Here is an 18,817-nt window from a genome sequence, read left to right on the forward strand (position 1 = left end):
CTTGCATTGGTATTTTTCCTAAAAAATCTGGAGAAAAACATGGAGTCAAAGTGAGAAGTAATAGAGTGGCAAGCTTATTTTAAGAGGTTTCCTGTCTCTGTTTTCCAAATCTCATGTTGGTGGGGATGCGTTGTGTACATCAGTTTTTTAAATAGTTATTTTACTAAACTGCTGCAGAATAGGTCATATACCTGTTATGGATATGAGCTCTGACCTGCTTATAGTGTTGCAAGGCACCGTGGGAGGGTGGGCCTGAGGGGAGTTACTCATTGGCATTCTTAAAACCAGTGGCTCTCAAACTTTTTTACTGGTGACCCCATTCACATAGCAAGCCTCTGACTGCAACCTCCCCATAAATTAAAAACACTTTTTTATATATTTAACATCATTATACATGCTGAAGGCAAAGCTGAGTTTGGGGTGGAGGCTGACAGCAGTGACCCCCCCCCATGTAATAACCTCATGACCCTGTTTGAGAACCCCTGCTTAAAACGATGAATGATTTCAGTGCAGCTGGAGGTGTGAGAACAAACCCTTGGATGATGCAACCTGGGCTGGTTTATTGCGTGCACTCTGCACAGGTGTTCAGCTAGGTCAGGGGAGAGGTGGGGGCGGCGCTAATGGACAAATACCAACAGCCAAGGCCTGTGCTCGTTTACACCCAGCAGCTCCCGCTGACGTTAATGGGCTGAACACGGTGTAGGGCTGTGCACAACGTGGCGCTAAATGTTGGGCGCAGATGCGTTGTGCGGAGCCTCAGCTGCCTCCTTCCTCTGGCTCCACGGCCCGGTGCTGGGCGCGCATTGCGGGCTCCGCAGGGTGACAGGCTGGGCCCCAACTCCCTCACTCAGCCCCGCCCGTGCGCGGCCGCGCCAGGCCCCTCCCTGTCAGCGCCGCGCGCCCGGGTCAGGGCCCGTCCCACTCCCCCGACAGAGGGGCTCGAGCGGCGTGTGATTGCCTGAGAGAGCGGGACAGCATCACGTGATGAGGGCAGCGCGGCCCGATGTGGTCACGTGCTGAAGGGGCACGTTCTGCCACCGCCCTGGTGCTCGGCTGGGGTGGCGGGTGAGGCGCGGCGAATAGACGGACCGAACCCTGACGGGGGCGGGGCCAGTCGCTTCTACGTAATGGGTCAGCGCCACGCCCTTCCCACGTGCTCATATGACGTAGCTGGGCTGGGAGTTGTAGAGGGAGTGTCGTTAGGGTTAGTCGCGGAGGAGTCTGAGCCGCCCCGTCAGTCGGACACCGAGCTATGGGCCGGACACCGGGGTTCCTGCTCGCCACGGCCTGCTGGGCCCTGCTCTGGGCGGCGGCAGGTGAGCTGGGCTGGGCGGGGCGCGCCGCGGCGGGGCTGGGGGCGGCTCCTCCGGGGGCTGTGAGCGGTAAACGGGGGGGGGCGCCCCTCCCCTCCCCCAGATCCGAGCGCTGTGGCGGGGCCGTGCGCTGGCGCCCAGCGGGAGTTCGCTCCTTCCTCGGCCGGGGGTGGGAGGCGCGTCCCGGGCCGGGCGCTGAGGGGGCTGCGTGCGCCGGAGCGCCCAGCGCGGGGGCCCTGTGTGGCCGGCGCGGCTCTACGCGGGGGGGGAGGGTGTCTTCCGAAGCTCGCTTCTGTCGCTGTGATTCCCCGGTGCCCCGCGCCCCCTCCGCGCTGCCCAGGAGACGTGGTGGCAGCCGGCTCCGTTGCACGCGCACCCAGCTTGTTTACTGGGGGGTTGGGTCCCGTTCCCGAAAGCGCAGCTTGTTGGTGTTAATCGCCCCTTGCAGCATTTGCTTCCCCTGTTGCGGCAGCAGGAGGACAAGCAGAGCCACTTAACAGGTTTGAGTAACGCAGGGCAGGAAATGCCCAGATCTGCCTCCCGAAGTCGTGATTTATAGTTGGTGTAAAAAAGTGCAAAGGCCACTGGGCGCAAACAGCGCAGCAAAACTGAGTATCCAGCCACGGATCCTGTTCTTGAGTAATCAGGAGAATAAACTGCCCCTTCGGAGTTTTTGAGCCCTGTACTTAAATCCGCAATCGTTTATTGCGTGCATCTAGACAACTTTGTTGTTGTTATATAGTGTTTGTTAATTGGCACTCCCTACGTCAAGGAAATGCCCCACTATAATTAAGGCTAAGATTATGTCATGGAGCTGACTGGCTGCTGCTAGCGGTGGGGGAACCCACAGCAGTCCAGCTTCTGCGTGGTAGGGCAGCTGCCTAGAAGCTGTGGGTGGTGCTCTTCCTCCCCCCAACTAACCGGTCTGCCATTGGTGGTGACCCCCTGAGCTGCCTAGTCACTGCTGCTGGCAGGGGTCCCCCTTGCAGTGCTCCAGCCACTGTGTGTACCTGGGGCCATCCTGCATGTGCCAATGGCTGAGGGACCCCAGAGCTGCTCAGTGGCTGTGGGCAGGGAGAAGGGGGGAGGGATAGCTCAGTGGTTTGAGCATTGGCCTGCTAAACCCAGGCTTGTGAGTTCAATCCTTGCGGGTGCCATTTGGGGAACGGGTAAAAATCTGGGGATTGGTCCTGCTTTGAGTAGGGGGTTGGACTAGATGACCTCCTGAGGTCCCTTCCAACCCTGATATTCTATGAAGGGGAGGTGCATCTCCACAGCTGGTGGCAGCAGATGGACCCCTGAGCTGCTCAGGGGCAGGTCTCTTCTCCCCCCCCCCCCCCCCCCCGTTCTCAGCCACTGTTGGCAGAGCGGGGGCCACCCTGTAGCTCCCAGCCCTGCATGGTGGTGGGGGGCCCCCCCTCCCCAGCTTCAGCCCTGCAGGGGGCCCGTCCCAGCCACTGGGCAATGGCATCCCTACAGCTCCCAGCCTCTGAAGTTGGAGGGCAGGGTGCTGGGCCCTCCTCCCTCACCATTTTGTCAGGGATGTTTTTAGTAAAAATCAGGTCAGGCTTCCATTGCCAGTGACCTGTCCCTGACTTATACTAAAAATATCCCTGACAAAATCATAGCCTTAACTATCATTACTTGAAGATTGTCCTATCCAATATTTTGTTTAAACATTCATTCTCAGAATCAGAGGGGTAGCCATGTTAGTCTGGATCTGTAAAAGCAGCGAAGAATCCTGTGGCACCTTATAGACTAACAGATGTTTTGCAGCATGAGCTTTCGTGGGTGAATACCTGAAAGCTCATGCTGCAAAACATCTGTTAGTCTATAAGTTGCCACAGGATTCTTTGCTGCATTCTCAGAATGACCTTTTATGAAAGGTAAAATTAGTACTTACTAGTGGAGGAAGTGACTTGTCAAAGCCTCATCAATTCAGTGGCATTAGAAACCAAGGTTCACTATTGCTAATCATATGCTTAATCCACTAGATCACCTCACTTCAATACTGGTCTTGGTACATCAAATTTAGGGAAATAGAAGACAAAAATTTCTATGGGTGAGAATTTCAGTACTTAATGTATTCAGAAGATCATTATAAAAATATCATGTCTTCTGTTTATAATAGTGAAATGTAGTAGATCCAAGTACAGCATGTGTAATCGCATGGACAAAATTAGAGCTGTTCATAGAGTCAAATCTTTAAAAGCCATTTGTAGCTTTGTTTGAAGCAAAATGAGACTGGACATGAATCATTAATATGGTAAAATCATGTTGACTTCACATAATTGGTATTTTTGAATTACTGGCAGAAGTAATACTGTACCCTGATATGATTTGCTTCATCCTCTTCAGCATAAGATTAAAATCCATGTGGGACTGCAAGTGAGGAGTTTTGATAGAGGAGCAGTTTCCAGTCACCCCTCCTCAAAAACTGAAGAGGATGGCCAAAACCACTGTGGCAGTATCTACTCCAGTTGTGTCATGTAAGCAGGTCAGGGTCAGCAGGACCTTATGAACTTGCAGTTTTTGTTAGTTAAGTCTATAGTACTAAGCTGTTCCTCTTGAGAGGAGAAGCTTTTTCTGCAGAAGCATTGAAAGCAGGAGGCTCTGTGGGGCTTATTGCAGCTTTTTGACTTTATGCAGCCCCAAACTGAAACCTTCTAGAGTACCCTTGTCAAACCTGGGATGGCATCTGAAGATTTGACTCCTTGTGACTGAATTATTCCAGTAATTCAGGTTCATGGTCAAAGTTGACAGTTCCATTTTTGAGATGATGCAGTGGTACACTTGCACCACAGTGGTCAGGCAGACACAACTTTATTATTCTATTATTTGTATTACTGTGGTGTCTAAGAGCCCTGGTCATGGACTGGGACCCTATTTGATAAGTGCTGTACAAACAGAACAAAAAGATGATGCAGTCTAAAGAGGATGCAGTCTGCACCAAGAACTTAACAAAACTGTTATCAGATGCCTTATTTTGGCAGCAACTTCTGTCCTGCCATCTCCATTGAATTGCTGTGCCAAGTTGCTTGTATGGCATTAAGGGGAAGTATCTGGAGATAGGTGCTATTCTGATTCTATTCGGGGTATAGTCATTAGCCATATACATCTCTACAGAAGAGGAGAACCTGCAGACTGAGCTGATTTTTGGTACCATGCCCCTCTAGAATTGTGACCGTCATTGATGGGTAGCTGGAGCAGCTTTCCTATGTGAGTAGGATTGGTGTGTCCTCATACTGTGTTGAGCTAGTAAAGATTAAAAGATGTAAGGAAACACTTTCCCCTGGAAAGTGGAGAATAGGCAGTAATGTCTTTGAGTAAGACACTTCTCTCATAATTCTGAGGCAGCCTTATAGAGTCATAGAATATTAGGGTTGGCAGAGACCTCAGGAGGTCATCTAGTCCAACCCCCCTGCTCAAAGCAGGACCAACACCAACTAAATCATCTCAGCCAGGGCTTCATCAAGCCAGGCCTTAAAAACCTCCAAGGCTGGAGATTCCACCTCCATGGGTAACCCATTCCCATGCTTTACTACCCTCCTAGTGAAATAGTGTTTCCTAATATCAACCCTAGACCTCCCCCACTGAGACCATTGCTTCTTGTTCTGCTATCTGCAACCACTGAGAACAGCCTAACTCCATCCTCTTTGGAACCCCCCTTCAGGTAGTTGAAGGCTGCTATCAAATCCCCCCCCCTTACTCTTCTGCAGACTAAATAGCCCCAGTTCCCTTAGCCTCTCCTCATAAGTCATGTGTCCTAGCCCCCTAATCATTTTCGTTACCCTCTGCTGGACTCTCTCCAACTTGTTTACATCCCTTCTGTAGGGGGGACCAAAACTGGACACACTACTCCATGTATGACCTCACCAGTGCCAAATAGAGGGGAATAATCCCATCCCTCGATCTGCTGGCAATGCTACTACAAATACAGCCCAATATCCCAGCGGCCTTCTTGGCAACAAGGGCGCGCACATGACTCATATCCAGCTTCTTGTCCACTGTAATCTCCAGATCCTTTTCTGCAGAACTGCTGCTTAGCTAATTGGTCCCCAGCCTGTAGCAGTGCATGGGATTCTTCCATCCTAAGTGCAGGATTCTGCACTTGTCCTTGTTGAACATCAGATTTTTTTGGGGGGGCCCAGTCTGTTCAATTTGTGTAGGTGACTCTGGACCCTATCCCTACCCTCCAGCATATCTATCTCTCCACCCAGCTTAGTGTCATCTGTGAACTTGCTGAGGGTGCAGTTCATCCCACTATCCAGATAATTAATTAAGATGTTGAACAAAACCAGCCCCAGGACCAACCCCGGGGCACTCTACTTGATACCGGCTGCCAACTAGACATGGAGCCATTGATCACTATCTGTTGAGCCCGACAATCTAGCCAGCTTTCTGTCCACCTTATAGTCCATTCATCCGATCCATACTACTTTAACTTGCTGGCAAGAATACTGTGGCAGACCGTATCAAAGGCTTTGCTAAAGTCAAGATATATATCCAGAAGAGAGCTGAATTCAAGGCCCTAGAATCCTAAGCTTCATTGCTGCAGTCTTCATGTGGCTGAAGGGTTTACCAGTCTCTACTTTCACCTCAAAAATATGGATTACCAGAGCTACATTGCCAAATATCAGTGTAGATGGCTTAGTATGACTAAGTCTCTTCACAAGGAAATGTGAAAGGTCACTCAGGCCAGGGGAATGCCTTGACTTCAAGTAAAAAATTATCTTTAATTTGTATGGTGGCAAGAGCTGCTGTTTCAAGAGTGATGTCTGCAGGTACCTTGGGGCTATAAGACAAAGCTCAGCTCCAAGCTTTCTTGCTCTAGGACAGGATCTAGTACATTTGGAGTCTGGAAGAGGTTTTATCTGAGCCAGCAGGTGTCTGCTCAGATTCAGTTTCAGAGGCTGGATGATTTGATCTCAATAGTATCAGTAGGCATACTTTCATGTGGAAACCATTGCTGACTGAGATCTTGATAGTCATGAGCAACATAGGACACGTGTGCATATCCAAGTGACAGGACATTTCTGGTCTGGTTCCGGTCTAAGGATAATCGCTAATTGCAACTGGACTTCCGATTCAGTATTAAAAGATCTGTTCACTCCCAGGTGGAGAAGCTGTTTAGTTTCTCCAAGAAAAACAGTACGTCACTTTTAGAGTAAAGGCTGGCATTGCATGCACTAGACACCTTAAGAAGTCTTAGTATTCAAAAAAATAAGTAGGGTTGAGTTAGACAAGCTGACTCTAGTTACAAAAACAGAAGTACCAGGTCACACCTGTTGAGAGTGGGTGGACTCTGTCCTATAAGCCATTCCTGGGTTTCAGTTACCTAGTATCTTTCCTCCCAACTATCTCAAACTACTAGTAACAGACCCCATATGAGTGAAGATATATGCTCAGCAGAAAGGGAAGATCAGTCTTGGTATTCAGGATTTCCAATTCTGCAATGTAGTAACCTTGGCATTTGAACCCTGAGGGAAGTTTTCATCTCTTATCCATCCACAGCTGTCAGGTCTAGTTGCAGTTATTCCTATTAATGCTTACTGTTTTCTATAGCAGGGATTGGCAACCTTTGGCACGCGGGTTTGGATGATCGCAGCTCCACTGGCTGTGGTTCCCCATCCCAGGCCAATGGGGGCTGCGGGAAGCTGCGCGGGCCAAGGGATGTGCTGGCCACTGCTTCCCACAGCCCCCATTGGCCTGGAACGGGGAACCACAGCCAGTGGGAGCTGCGATCGGCCGAACCTGCGGATGCGGCAGGTAAACAAACTGGCCCGGCCTGCCAGGGTGCTTACCCTGGCGGGCCATGTGCCAAAGATTGCCCATCCCTGTTCTATAGCATTGTATAGTACTTGTTCACTCCAGGAGCCAGGATAGAGTACTAGGGTATGGAAAAGTCAAATTTTAACACACTTTTTTTATCAGCTAAAATGTATGCTTGAATAAATAGCATTCAGTGTGCATGCTGCTGCACACTGAATGCTATTTATTCAAGCATACAAGACTTTTGGTCCTGCTGTTTGGAGAGCCAATTGTGAGGCTTAGGTTTAATATGTCCAAATAACTTTGTAGAGAACCAGCATCAGTCCCACCAAAACTAGTTGCCAGTGTGGTAAAACAGGAAAACTGTTTTCAGTCTGGTCTGTTCCACGCATTTTTGGTACAATTGTAACAAATGAGGGCTTATACCAGTTAGGCCAGCATTAACTAATTCCATTTTGTTGTTTTCTCCCATAAGTCTAACTGACTCTATTTTCTGTTGTCTCTTCCCTTTTATAGTAAAGGCTTTTACCCACTGAAGTTTCAAAATACTCCTGTGAAGTCTTGTTTGCAGACTTAGGATAGGTCTACACATCAAAGAAAAACCCGTGGCTGGCCCATACCAACTGACCTTGGGCTCATGAGGCTCAGGCTGTGGGGCTGTTTCTCTGGAGTCTGAGCTCTGGACCCTCCCTCCTTGTAGGATCCTAGAGTCTAGAGTCCTGAGCCCCCAAACATCTACATGGCAGTGAAACAGCCCTGCAGCCCGGTGAATCCAAATCCACTGCCATGGCCCTGCTGTGGAGTTTTCTTTGCTGTATAGGCATACCCTTAGTTCTTTTCACTCTTGTAAATTTTCTGTTCTCCATTTAGATTCTCATGAGCTTTATTTAAATATATTTGGAGACCACTACATAAGGTATAACTGACATTTCTGGGGCATGGCATTGGAACAACAGGCTTTGTTGTCCAGGAGTAAAGTGCATTTTAATCTACTTGAGCCTAATGCATGTGTAGTTGGAGTCACTAACAATACTTGGGAGGAAAAAAAGATAATCCTATGGGTTAACCACCAGATCTGTCGACACCTAGTCTTGGTTCTGTGCCATGGATTTGTGTGAATTTAAGCATGTCGTTTCTCTGTGCTACAGCTTCTTAACCGAAAATAAAGTTGTTTTGTTGGGGAGTTGACTCAGTTCATATGTAAACACGTTTGAGGATGTTATGGAGGCCCTCAATTTATAGGTGCTAATAAGTAAAACAGATCTGTGATTTAAAAATGCTAGAAAACTAATCCCATTATCTTTGGGAGAGTTGCTCATCTGATAACAATGAACTGGCCCATAATTAAATGTTTTCCCTTTTTCAGACAGCTGTGCACATCATAAAACCTGCAATGACTGTGTTAATACTAGTGGATGCGAGTGGATTCAGTGCAATGGTAAACATCTGGAAAAACTAATATTTACTAACTAGATATGTTTTGGGGTCTGATTTCACAAACGTTTACAAGGGGTGATGAATGACAACTGTTTTGGTGGATAACATCGTGAAAAGCAACACTATCTTAAAATTATTCTAAACTGTTAAGAGCCCAAAACAGTCATGTACACAAAATACAAACACTTTGATTTGAAAGTTAAACTAATCTTAAATTCTTATCCAGAGGCAGCGGAATATTATGCTCAAAATACAAATAAAAGCAGAATTTTTAAAGGCCTGCTAACCAAACAAACTACCTGAAGCACCATGGAAAATCTTAACTACTAACTATGCAACAGACTTCACGAAAGACAGTAAACTAGTTACTTGGCCTTGCTGGTAAGGAGGTCATGGATGGACCTTGACATGTTAAAATTGACAAGCATTCCAACATTGCAGTCCCTTTTGAGATTATCCCACAGAATTGTTAAATCCTGTCCTGATATCAAGTGCCTCAAGAGAAGACAGGGCAGTAGACAATCAGTTACGTAAGGTAGCCTATTCATTTATATTTTAGTTGTGACACAATCAGAATTAGGGTCCCATTGTGCTGGGCACTGAACAAAACACTGTTAAGACAGTCCCTCCCCGATGAGTTTTTAGATTCTAAACATGAGGGACAGAAGTGGATGGAAACAATTAGAACAATTGAGGGTAGTGGTGATGGGATAATACATGGTTATGTAGACTACCCATGTAAAGAACTATGGAGATCCTCCATAAGAAATGGAAAGCAAGTTTCAACCGTTACCATCCCAGTTTTGGTGTTCCTCTCAAAAGGTTCTTTCCATTACAAATTCAGTATATGTAGTCTCCAGAATTCTCTGACAAAACTCGAGGCATTGTGGGCGACCTGTTTGAGAGGACTATGGACAAATAAGTGCTAAATGTCTTGAAACTTCTTAATGTAGCCTGTTAACACTAAATTGCTATGTAAATATGGATTGTCACTTTGATCAAAACAGATAAATATGAATTCCTCTTAAATTGGAGGTTAAATTCTGCTTTAGCTATATCACACAACTTCCATTTATTCTTAGTGGAAGTCATTATGCAGTATCACAGAACTGGGCCCAGAGTATTTCTGCTGTAGTTTTTCAAATATAGTAACAGTAAACTAAATAGTGCTTTTAATGTTTTATTTAAACTTGGCTGACTCTGTTTATATCTGCATACCTTTTTCAAAATGGTACATAAGCGGGTATCTAACTAGAATATATTGCAAGAGGTATTACACAGATTGCTTACAGTGCTTATGGGAGTGAATGTCACTGTTTTGTTCACTCTTGCTTTACAGAAATATACTTAATGTCATTAATGATGGAACTCATTCAAGTGTATTAAATCTTGTCCATTGAAATAGTCTTAATTCTGCTAGCCGAGAGACTGATATCCCCAGGGAATCCCGCATAGAACATTAAGAATTTTTATGAGAACATCATTTGTAATTGATAAAAAGCATAATAATATTTGTTTTTGAGAAACTCTCAATATAAAAACCCTTTCCTACTGCTCCTTGATATTACACTTTTTTTTTGGACAGGATCAAACTTTTCTTGTGCAAATGAAACAGGACTGAACTGTACTACTATTTCACAGTGTTTTTGTAAGTATCTGGATATTGTTTGTTTTAGGTTGACTCTTAATGCAGTCTTTTCCAAGTTATCTGAGACAGTCTTCCTATTCTTTACAGCTTCCAGCACAATAGTTATCAGCCTCCACTAACATACCTTGTATCAATTGTATAAGCAAATCTCTGTAGTAGGTAAGCTTAAAGAGAACAACATCCCCCTCACTCTGCTGCTAGGCAGAGGCATGGCCAGGCAGCTTTGCAGGCTGCCTATGCCCAGAGTGCTGGCTGCACAGCTCCCATTGGTCGGGAACCACAGCCACTGGGAGGTGCCTGCAGGCAGAGGTAGTGTGCAAAGCTGCCTGACCTTGCCTCCGCCTAACAGCTGAGTGAGAGGGATGTCACTGCTTCTGTGGAGACCCCCCCACAGGTAAGCACTACCCAGAGCCTGCCTCACCCTGTCCTGTGCCTCTGGCCTCTCCCACACCCAAGCTATGCTGGGGGTGGGGGGAGAGTATAGGCATAGAGCCAGGTAGGGAACCTGCCGGCCCTGCCAACCCCCCTCTCACCCAGCATCTGCGGGAGCCCTGGGCAACCACACACCCCAGTTTTATTCACTGGTATTTTTAGTAAAAGGTATGGATGGGTCACATGCCATGAATTTTTGTTTACAGCCCGTGACCTGTCTGTGACTTTTACTAAAAAATACCCAGGACTAAAATGTAGCCTTATGTTGTACTTCACTTCTGATTTCAGATTGTTTTAGGGACTGGCAGTTAAAAAAAACCTCTTTGTAAACTGATTGCATTTGCTCTGGAGTCACTAAGGCAAATATGGAACCCTAGAATGCCACTTTTTACTAAACCACTTTCTAGTAGAACAGCACTTCATTGTCATGTTAAACTGTTGGTTATGTCAGAATGAGTAGCAGAACTCCAATCTGTTCCTATTAGGTTTGCAGTGAGACTGTTGTTTCTCCCATTATACCAAGTATTACTTGACTCCTGCATATCCAAGAACTGTTGGATTGTATCCTGGGAATTTGGTGGAGTGCCCTTTAGAAAGAAATCTTAATGAATCTGCTGCCCCAAATAACATGCATTGTAATAAGTGCTGTATATAGATATGTTCTAAGTAAACTGCTTTTATTAACCAGTTTCTTTTTTAAAAGTTCTAACAGCTTCTTAGACTATATGCTCAGGTTTTACTTTCTGGTACTCAGTGGAAGGAGAGCTTTATCTAAACTCAACCTTTTGGACCACTGAAGATGTCCCAGCTTTCAGTATACATTTTAATCACCCAGCAAGCCAGAGCAAATGCATACCTACCTGTGGAACCTAGCTCCAAATTGAACTTGAAGTGTTATGGGAAGACTTTCTAAGACACAAAGGGGAACTGGATGCCTAAATCTCTCACATCCTGCCCAGTTTCCAGATCCAAAGCATGGGTGTGCATCCACCAGTCAGCCACAGCAACTCTTCAGGGTCTGTGGTAGCCAGTTGGAAGGTTCCAGGACACTTAGGCTGTAACAGAGGCCAAGCCTGGACTCTCAGCATGTTTCTGGCTTGAATTACCCTGTAGGCATGTCTCAGTTTTGTTTGCTTGATGTATTCTGCTCCCACAGTTCAGTGTGTTACTGTAGTGCAGTGAACTCTCTTCCAGTCTTTTTGCTACTTCACGTTAGCCTTCATAGTGGTCCATTAAGCATTTTACTATCCTTAAATGGGAGTCTGTTGTATGTTACAATCTTGTAAGTTAACTTTTATTTTTACACACTATTCTACAGCTTCATCTACTGCTGCTACCACAGCTGCTAATGCTACCACAGCTGCTAATGCTACCACAGCTGCTACTGCTACCACAGGTAAAAAAAAAAGAAATTTTTACTATAATGAACTGATAACTGGGCTAAGTAAGATAACTTTGTAAAACAAGGGTTCTACCAAAGTTTGCTTAAACTATTTGGGAATAAGTAGTTCATAAAATTGAACATCTCAGTTACAGTAGGTACAATGCATAACTTCCGTGTCCTACAAACCACTACAAAGAAATTGCCAGTGATTGAAGGGAAGTCGACTAATTTTTCATCTACATCATTTTTGTTGTGACTTACCTTTCTTCCAGTCAGGAAATGTGGTCAATATAACTACTTATTTGTAAGATTAGTGCTCATAAAACTAAGGTTCTACTCTGTGAGAGAAACAGATTTCTAGCTGAGGGAGTTTTCTCAACTGATATTTGAAACATCAAAAATATTTGTTAGTGCTCGATACAAAATAAAGAACTATGCTGTGTAATGAACTAAATCATTTATAATAGCTTGAGAGCCTTAAGTATTCAGGTAATTATACTGCACCAAGACTTTTGTTTTTTTTATATAATATATAACAGCTCACAAAAATGTCTATAAAAATTTACTTAACTGCACAGCATTATAAGTACCTCTATTCTATGTGTGCATAGTCTGCATTTTTAAGGGTGGTTGTTCTTGCGTGAGTGAGATAAAAACTGAAGCAATTACAAAAATAGAACTTACAAAAGTGATACCTCTGTACATCTTGAATTTGGAAGTTTCTCTCTACAAAACAGGTAACATCACCAATACAACTTCATCTACTGCTTCAAGTACTCTAGTTCTCTCAACAATCAGTACACCAGGTAATTTTTTTTTTAAACACTGTCAGTTTAAGTATTTAAAACAGTCTTTGTATTTGGAAAAGCTTATTTGGAAATAATGTTACTTAGTAGGTGACAGGAAGTAATGAAGAATAGTAACAGTAGGTGTGCCAGAAAGTCATGACCTTGCATGCCACAATTACCTTTATCATGGTGGAATATCTGTTGAGATGTTGCCTTGACAGTAACACACACTGCTCAGTGAAATTTCAAAATAAGTGACTTGGCCAAATTAAGCAGTTTGACTGACTGGCTTAATTTCAGTCATGTTAAGTATAATCTACACAAGAGGAACTTGTGAAGTCTGGTGACTGAGTTAAAATATAAAATTTGCACTCCTGACATAATCTTGCGTTAAGGTAAAATACTCTAATACAGTGTTTCTCAGCCTTTTTAATATGAGGGACTGGCTTGCTCCTTCCTAAACTGTGTTGGGGAGACCTCAAGGACTGGTGCTGATTCATGGACCATTTGTAGAGAAACACTGTACTAACACATGTTGGGCAGCAACAATAGGGTCCAACTTAAAAGGCTAGATCTTGAAATTAAACTAAAATTATACCACCTAATGAAATATATTCAAAAGGGGAGGTTAGTTTTTAAAAGCCTGTCCTTTTGGTGACGGCGACAGTATTGGGGGCCCTGTGTGTTGTGATGAGGTAGATCTAAATCTTTTAGTTGCACATTGCTAGAAGACTTTATTTAACAGATGGAAGACTATTCAAGCACAGATTTTTATTGAGTTCTGGTCATATTTAGTGAATGACCTTACTAAAGAACAATAGACTAGGACAGGTAGCAGAAGAGTCTCACCTCATTAGGAAAATTATTTTTAGCCTTCTGTGGGGGTTCTGAGGTATCAGTGATGGGCATCATTCTTGTAGTAAAACAAAAGTGTGGCTAATGGTATTTTGAAGTACAGATTTAGTTTAACTGGGATTCTTCTGTGAAATGGGGATGAAACTAGTTCCTATGTGCAGTTCAAAGTAGTTTTTAGTTACTTACGGTCGGACGTACTCTAGTGTACAGTAAATGTTTAAATGAAAGGTACAATCTTCATATACCAGTGGCTTTCAACCATTTTTCATTTATGGACCCTGAAAAAATTTCAAATGGCAGTGCAGACCCCTTTGGAAATTTTAGGTATAGGCTGCGGATCACAGCTTGAAAACCATTGCTGTAAATGTTGCTTCGACAGATCCTCAAGCCTGGGAGTACAAGGAAGGAAGTGAAGAACTGTGTTAGCAAATGTTATGCTTAAGGGTTGTGAAGCGCACACACACTGTGCTTTAATCTCAAACCTCTTACTGAACAGATTCATAGTACAAGAAGGAAAACACCAAATTCTATACTAATGTAAATGTGACATCCACTCGTTAAACTATAATCTATTAATTTGTTGTTTAACAGGTACAACACATGCTACTGAGAGTCCCCCTAAACCAGCTCCTCACAAGTCTACATTTGATGCTGCCAGTTTCATTGGTGGGATTGTCCTTGTACTGGGTCTGCAGGCTGTAATCTTCTTCCTGTACAAATTCTGCAAGTCCAAAGATCGAAACTATCATACTCTCTAGAACCTGTCATTTTACAATGGACTAGTAGCCCAACACCTGTAGTTCACTGAACCAAAATATATTCTCTGCCCCGTATGGAACACCACAGTTCAGAATATCCTTTAAATCTCCAAAAGAAGACTTTTTGAAAGGATGATATTTTTGTAATACAATACTTGGCAAGAGATGGTATGAATCATCTCTCGCTCAGAGGTACTCAATATGCTGCATGAGTCCTTGTGATTATCTTATTTTTCTTTAGTGGCTGCAGCTGTGGGATTTTTTTTAAACTTGACATGCCAAATGTAAACTTAAAATGATTCTTGTATTCAGTGGTAACACTGTCTTGAGTAGACAATCTCCTGATGATGATTGTGGAGGCCGATTTAATCAACCATAAGTGCAGTATCCCTATAATTTTATCAATGACTGACTTCTGGGAGAGAAATATCATTTGTGCTAGCTTGTGGCTCTTGTAGTGTACTGCGAGGAAAGTTAACAAAGGTTTGTAGAAGTAGAAACTGTCTTCATAAAATATCCTCCTTGAATGAAAATAATGCCAAACCCATATTTTTCTATATGAGAATTAAAGATGCCAACCAGGAATTGTATTGCACATTTTAATTTCTTAAATTTGGCCTTTTCAGTTGTTATAACTGGAAGGGTGGTGAGAATATTTCCCCTCCATGTAAGAGGAAATAAAGTCCAGTGCCTTAAAGAATAAAAAGGTAGGTTGCAAATTCAAATGTTTGTGCCATTTTCATTTGTACTGCAGCAGCCTTTTAGCCTAATGGAGTAAAGCAGAATATACCTTTCCAATCTCAACATTCACTACAACAAAAATATGGCCAACATTTTATTTTCTGACCTTTTTGAGAGGCTGACTTCTTTTGTGAATGAGGGACTGGGATATTGGACTAATTTTGAAGGTGAACTAGATTTTTTTTCCCACTAGTGTCAAATTATTTCTGGCCTGTAACAAGGCAAGCATAGGAGGGCTATAGCCATAATTTCACATTCCTGACTTCAAAAGGGCACCAACTTAAATCACATTTGTCTGAAAAAAATGTTATAGTTCTCTTGAACGCCTCTAACAATAATAGATAAGAGAGAGTTTGGTTTGTGCATAGTAAGTTTCACTGTCCTCCACTGCCTACAAACACTTTCTCCTCCTTTGTGTGGGCCTTTGATGCAGCACTGTGCAAGTGAAACAATTATAACATGGCAATGGACTGGTCAGGCATAGCACTGGAAGCTGCTTTTAACTATTGAAATTGACTAGATTTCAAATGGATGGTGTTCCTTATCCCCAGTTTGAGGAAATTCTAAAGCCTTATGCAGCTACTGACTTGTATGATTTAAATGTTTACCTTAAACTGGGTGTTTAAACATTGACAGCATGATTACTAATAAATTAAGTCATGGCAATGTATGGGTTTTATAACTTAAGTGAATGAAAAAGCATTCTAGTTGCACTGAGTTTTATTTCCTCATGCTCTTCTGCCTTGGAAAGCATTCACTTTGTTATGCTGCACAGAAAACTAAACTTGCTATATTAAAATAATTACCAGACAGTGCTGTACCTTCAGAAAATTGCAGGTTAATGTACTCATGACAAAAGCAGGCAGTCAGCTCAGGTTTATTAAACAGACTGACCACCCAACTTCCAGCAAGCATCATTTGTCTGGATTGGATGGTGTATCCTTGGCCTTAATGTTGTAAAATCATTTAGTCTGTCATTCCCATCTCCTTAAATTGTTTCATAACTTAATTTGGGCAAAGGAACATGCTCTATGCACTTATTTCTATAATGTGATGAGTAAGACCTCCCACTTCACACACAGTAGATATTCCCAATAGTGTTCATAAAACAATTTTATTTAGTATAGTTCCTAATTCTTTAAAAGCTGTCTGACATTTTGGTCTTAAACTTGCAGCAAAAGGCTACGGGACACTGAAGAAAAAATGCCACAGTTAAACCTTGAGTTGATTTAATTACTGTGTAAAATTTGGCTAAAATGCTTTAGTCTCTCAGTGATCTTGATATATGTTGGAAAATGTGCTTGTTCAGCAAAAACTTAATCATTTTTCAAGTGCCTTAATTGTTTTAAAATCTCTGGCCTCAAATTTGTTGGAAAAACCAGGAAAGGGGGTAACTTGCCTTAGTTACTAGATTAATCCCTTGGTGTCAGCAGTTGCTACTTTCCAAGACAGGAAACCCAGGATCTTGGTGCCATTGATGTCAATCTTTAAGAAGCTCTAATTTTGTAATGCACAGTTATTGCAGACATATAGGTTTAGTCTTGTTCTAGGAAGGTGTAAGTTTTGTGCAGCAGCCTATATGCTTGCCTTGCTAGACAAACTAACTTCCATAAGTTGCTGATAAAATCATAGCTCAGGCTTAGTTTCTGACTGGCAACTCATTCTAGGTTACCAGGCATGTGCTTGTGCTGCCTTGCTATGGTTTTTGTTTTTTGTTAAAATTGGGACAGCTTCCTTGCAGAATTACAGTGCCAGTTAGTCACATGCTAGTAGCCAGCATAGACTAACAGAGCTTTCAGGTCCTCTTAGTGGTGTTTTGAAGTGGAAGGTAGCTTTCTTAGATTGTCTCCATGGAGTAGTTTATTTGCTATTAGGCTGCCCCTTCAAATCAGGTCTTAAGCACTGAACTGTAGTGAACTTTATTTTTTTTCAAGCTGTTTATTGTGTGACTTGTTCCTGAAGCCACCTTGTGCAAATATATATTTATCAAACCTGGTACCTTATGAATGTTCCTTGCAGACATTGCTGTGTTTGTATTTTGTTTTGCATTTCTTCCTCTGAAGACAAATCTAATCAGAAAACCAAATTGACAAATAAAATCACATTTACTGAATTTTTTTGGTTGTATTTTGTTTGTAAATATTCTCTCTACAATGGAAGGTTTGTGGTTTTTTTTTTTTTTAAAAGTATACAGTCCTTGCAGCCTTTGCAAAATAGCCACTCTGGCTACAGAAGTTCCAAGCAAGAAATGCTGTGGAGAAATGAGGATTGACTTAAACATTAACTTGAAAGGATGATGGTACAACTAGAATGAGGTCATATGAGTGGAAGCATGAACTTGAAGCACTGTACAAGATGGGTATGCAATATTTGTGCCCCCTTCTCCTCCACTCTCACAGCACTTCTGAAATTATCTTTTAGAGAATTACTGGTCATTAAAATGATTGCCTCCCATGCTAGTTTCATTCTTATCCCCATTTTGTTAGTAACTTATGAAATAGGGCATTGGTGGTGCCACTATTCAGACCCTGTACATATGAGCAGCAGAGTTGTTGTTAAACCTCTCGTTCTATGGCTTTTAAAGTGTTTTCAGCCTTCTGGGTAAATCCTAGTGAAACTGCTCATCTTACCCCTCCCCCCCATACTGTAGTATCTGAGCCCCTTACAATTAATGTAGTTTCCCCTTCTCTCCCCCTCCCCCAAGAAGACTAGTACTAAAGTTCCCCAGCTGTAAAACAAGGATAAGAAGCTGTGATTAACATGCCCAAGGTCACACAGGAAGAATGGGACAGACAGGGATTTGGCAAGGGCTCAAGCACTGGCAGAGTTTATCTCACATTGCTGCAGAGATGTTGCAATTACTCTTTTAATGACTATTCCTATGCTAGGACAAATCTATTGAATCCTACTGTAGTCAAGGCAAATTGTAATTTTAAAATGTTAGCTGGTTGGGGCCTTTGCCTCTAATAGTTTAAAACAACTTATCTATACTGCAATTTTAACACTAACATTGAACTTGACTTGTAATTCTACAGTGAAGACTTCTCAAGTGTTATCCCTCAACTGAATTTCTCTCCTGCCCTCCCCACAGCTGGTGCTTTTAACTTAGCAGCTAGCCCAAGGGAATATGTGCTACAGCTTGAGGTAGCATAACTCATCTGCTGCTAACACAATTATTGTGCTACTCGAGTGGTGGTGGTGGTGTGTTTTTGTTTGTTTGTTTTTTTCAATGAAAACACCTTAGAATCTCACAGGCTACATGCTTTTAATTTGTAAATTTTATTTTTAATGTGGTGTGAGTACACACCCTAACCTCTCCTTGGAGGAGAGTGGAGTCTGTTACTTGTATCCTGTGGAATTCAAGAGCCTGCTGACATAGAAAACTGCCCAATAATGCTAGCAGCATCATACTAGACAGAGGGGGTGGGTTTTTATTTTAAGCAACAATCTGAATAATGGCAAGCTTCCAGTTTTAACTCAGAGCCACAGTACAATAGCCTTACAAACTCCTTCTGTACATAAGCATTTCCACCTTTAAGGGTTACTAGTTAAGGCCCTCACCCATTGCTTAAGGAATGATATGGAAAAAACACTACCCCCCCCCCCAATAACTGATTCAGACTTGGAAACATCACATCACAACCTTAAATTGACCAGGTCTCACTAGTGTTAACAGTGGATGAAAATTT

General features: G+C 43.1%; 2 protein-coding genes across 11 annotated transcripts in view; one reads left to right on the forward strand and one right to left on the reverse strand.

Moving 5' to 3' along the window:
- Positions 1-1,075: 1,075 nt before the first annotated feature.
- On the forward strand, positions 1,076-17,241 carry CD164 (CD164 molecule). The gene is made up of 6 exons (XM_039530461.1): positions 1,076-1,316; positions 8,452-8,523; positions 10,108-10,170; positions 11,921-11,998; positions 12,724-12,792; positions 14,221-17,241. The coding sequence occupies exons 1-6, from the start codon at positions 1,253-1,255 to the stop codon at positions 14,385-14,387; spliced, it is 513 nt and encodes a 170-aa protein (XP_039386395.1). The 5' UTR covers positions 1,076-1,252; the 3' UTR covers positions 14,388-17,241.
- The window catches only part of LOC120401000, a 131,024-nt gene continuing 125,817 nt past the window's right edge, over positions 13,611-18,817 (reverse strand). For all 10 annotated transcript variants that reach the window (XM_039530460.1, XM_039530454.1, XM_039530458.1 and 7 more), the window contains one exon: positions 13,611-14,018. In XM_039530460.1, the coding sequence (XP_039386394.1) occupies positions 13,919-14,018 (100 nt within the window). In that variant the 3' untranslated portion in view covers positions 13,611-13,918. The remainder of the gene's footprint in view (positions 14,019-18,817) is intronic.

The sequence above is a fragment of the Mauremys reevesii genome, linkage group 3, assembly GCF_016161935.1.
Source record: "Mauremys reevesii isolate NIE-2019 linkage group 3, ASM1616193v1, whole genome shotgun sequence".
Classification (NCBI taxonomy): Eukaryota; Metazoa; Chordata; order Testudines; family Geoemydidae; genus Mauremys; species Mauremys reevesii.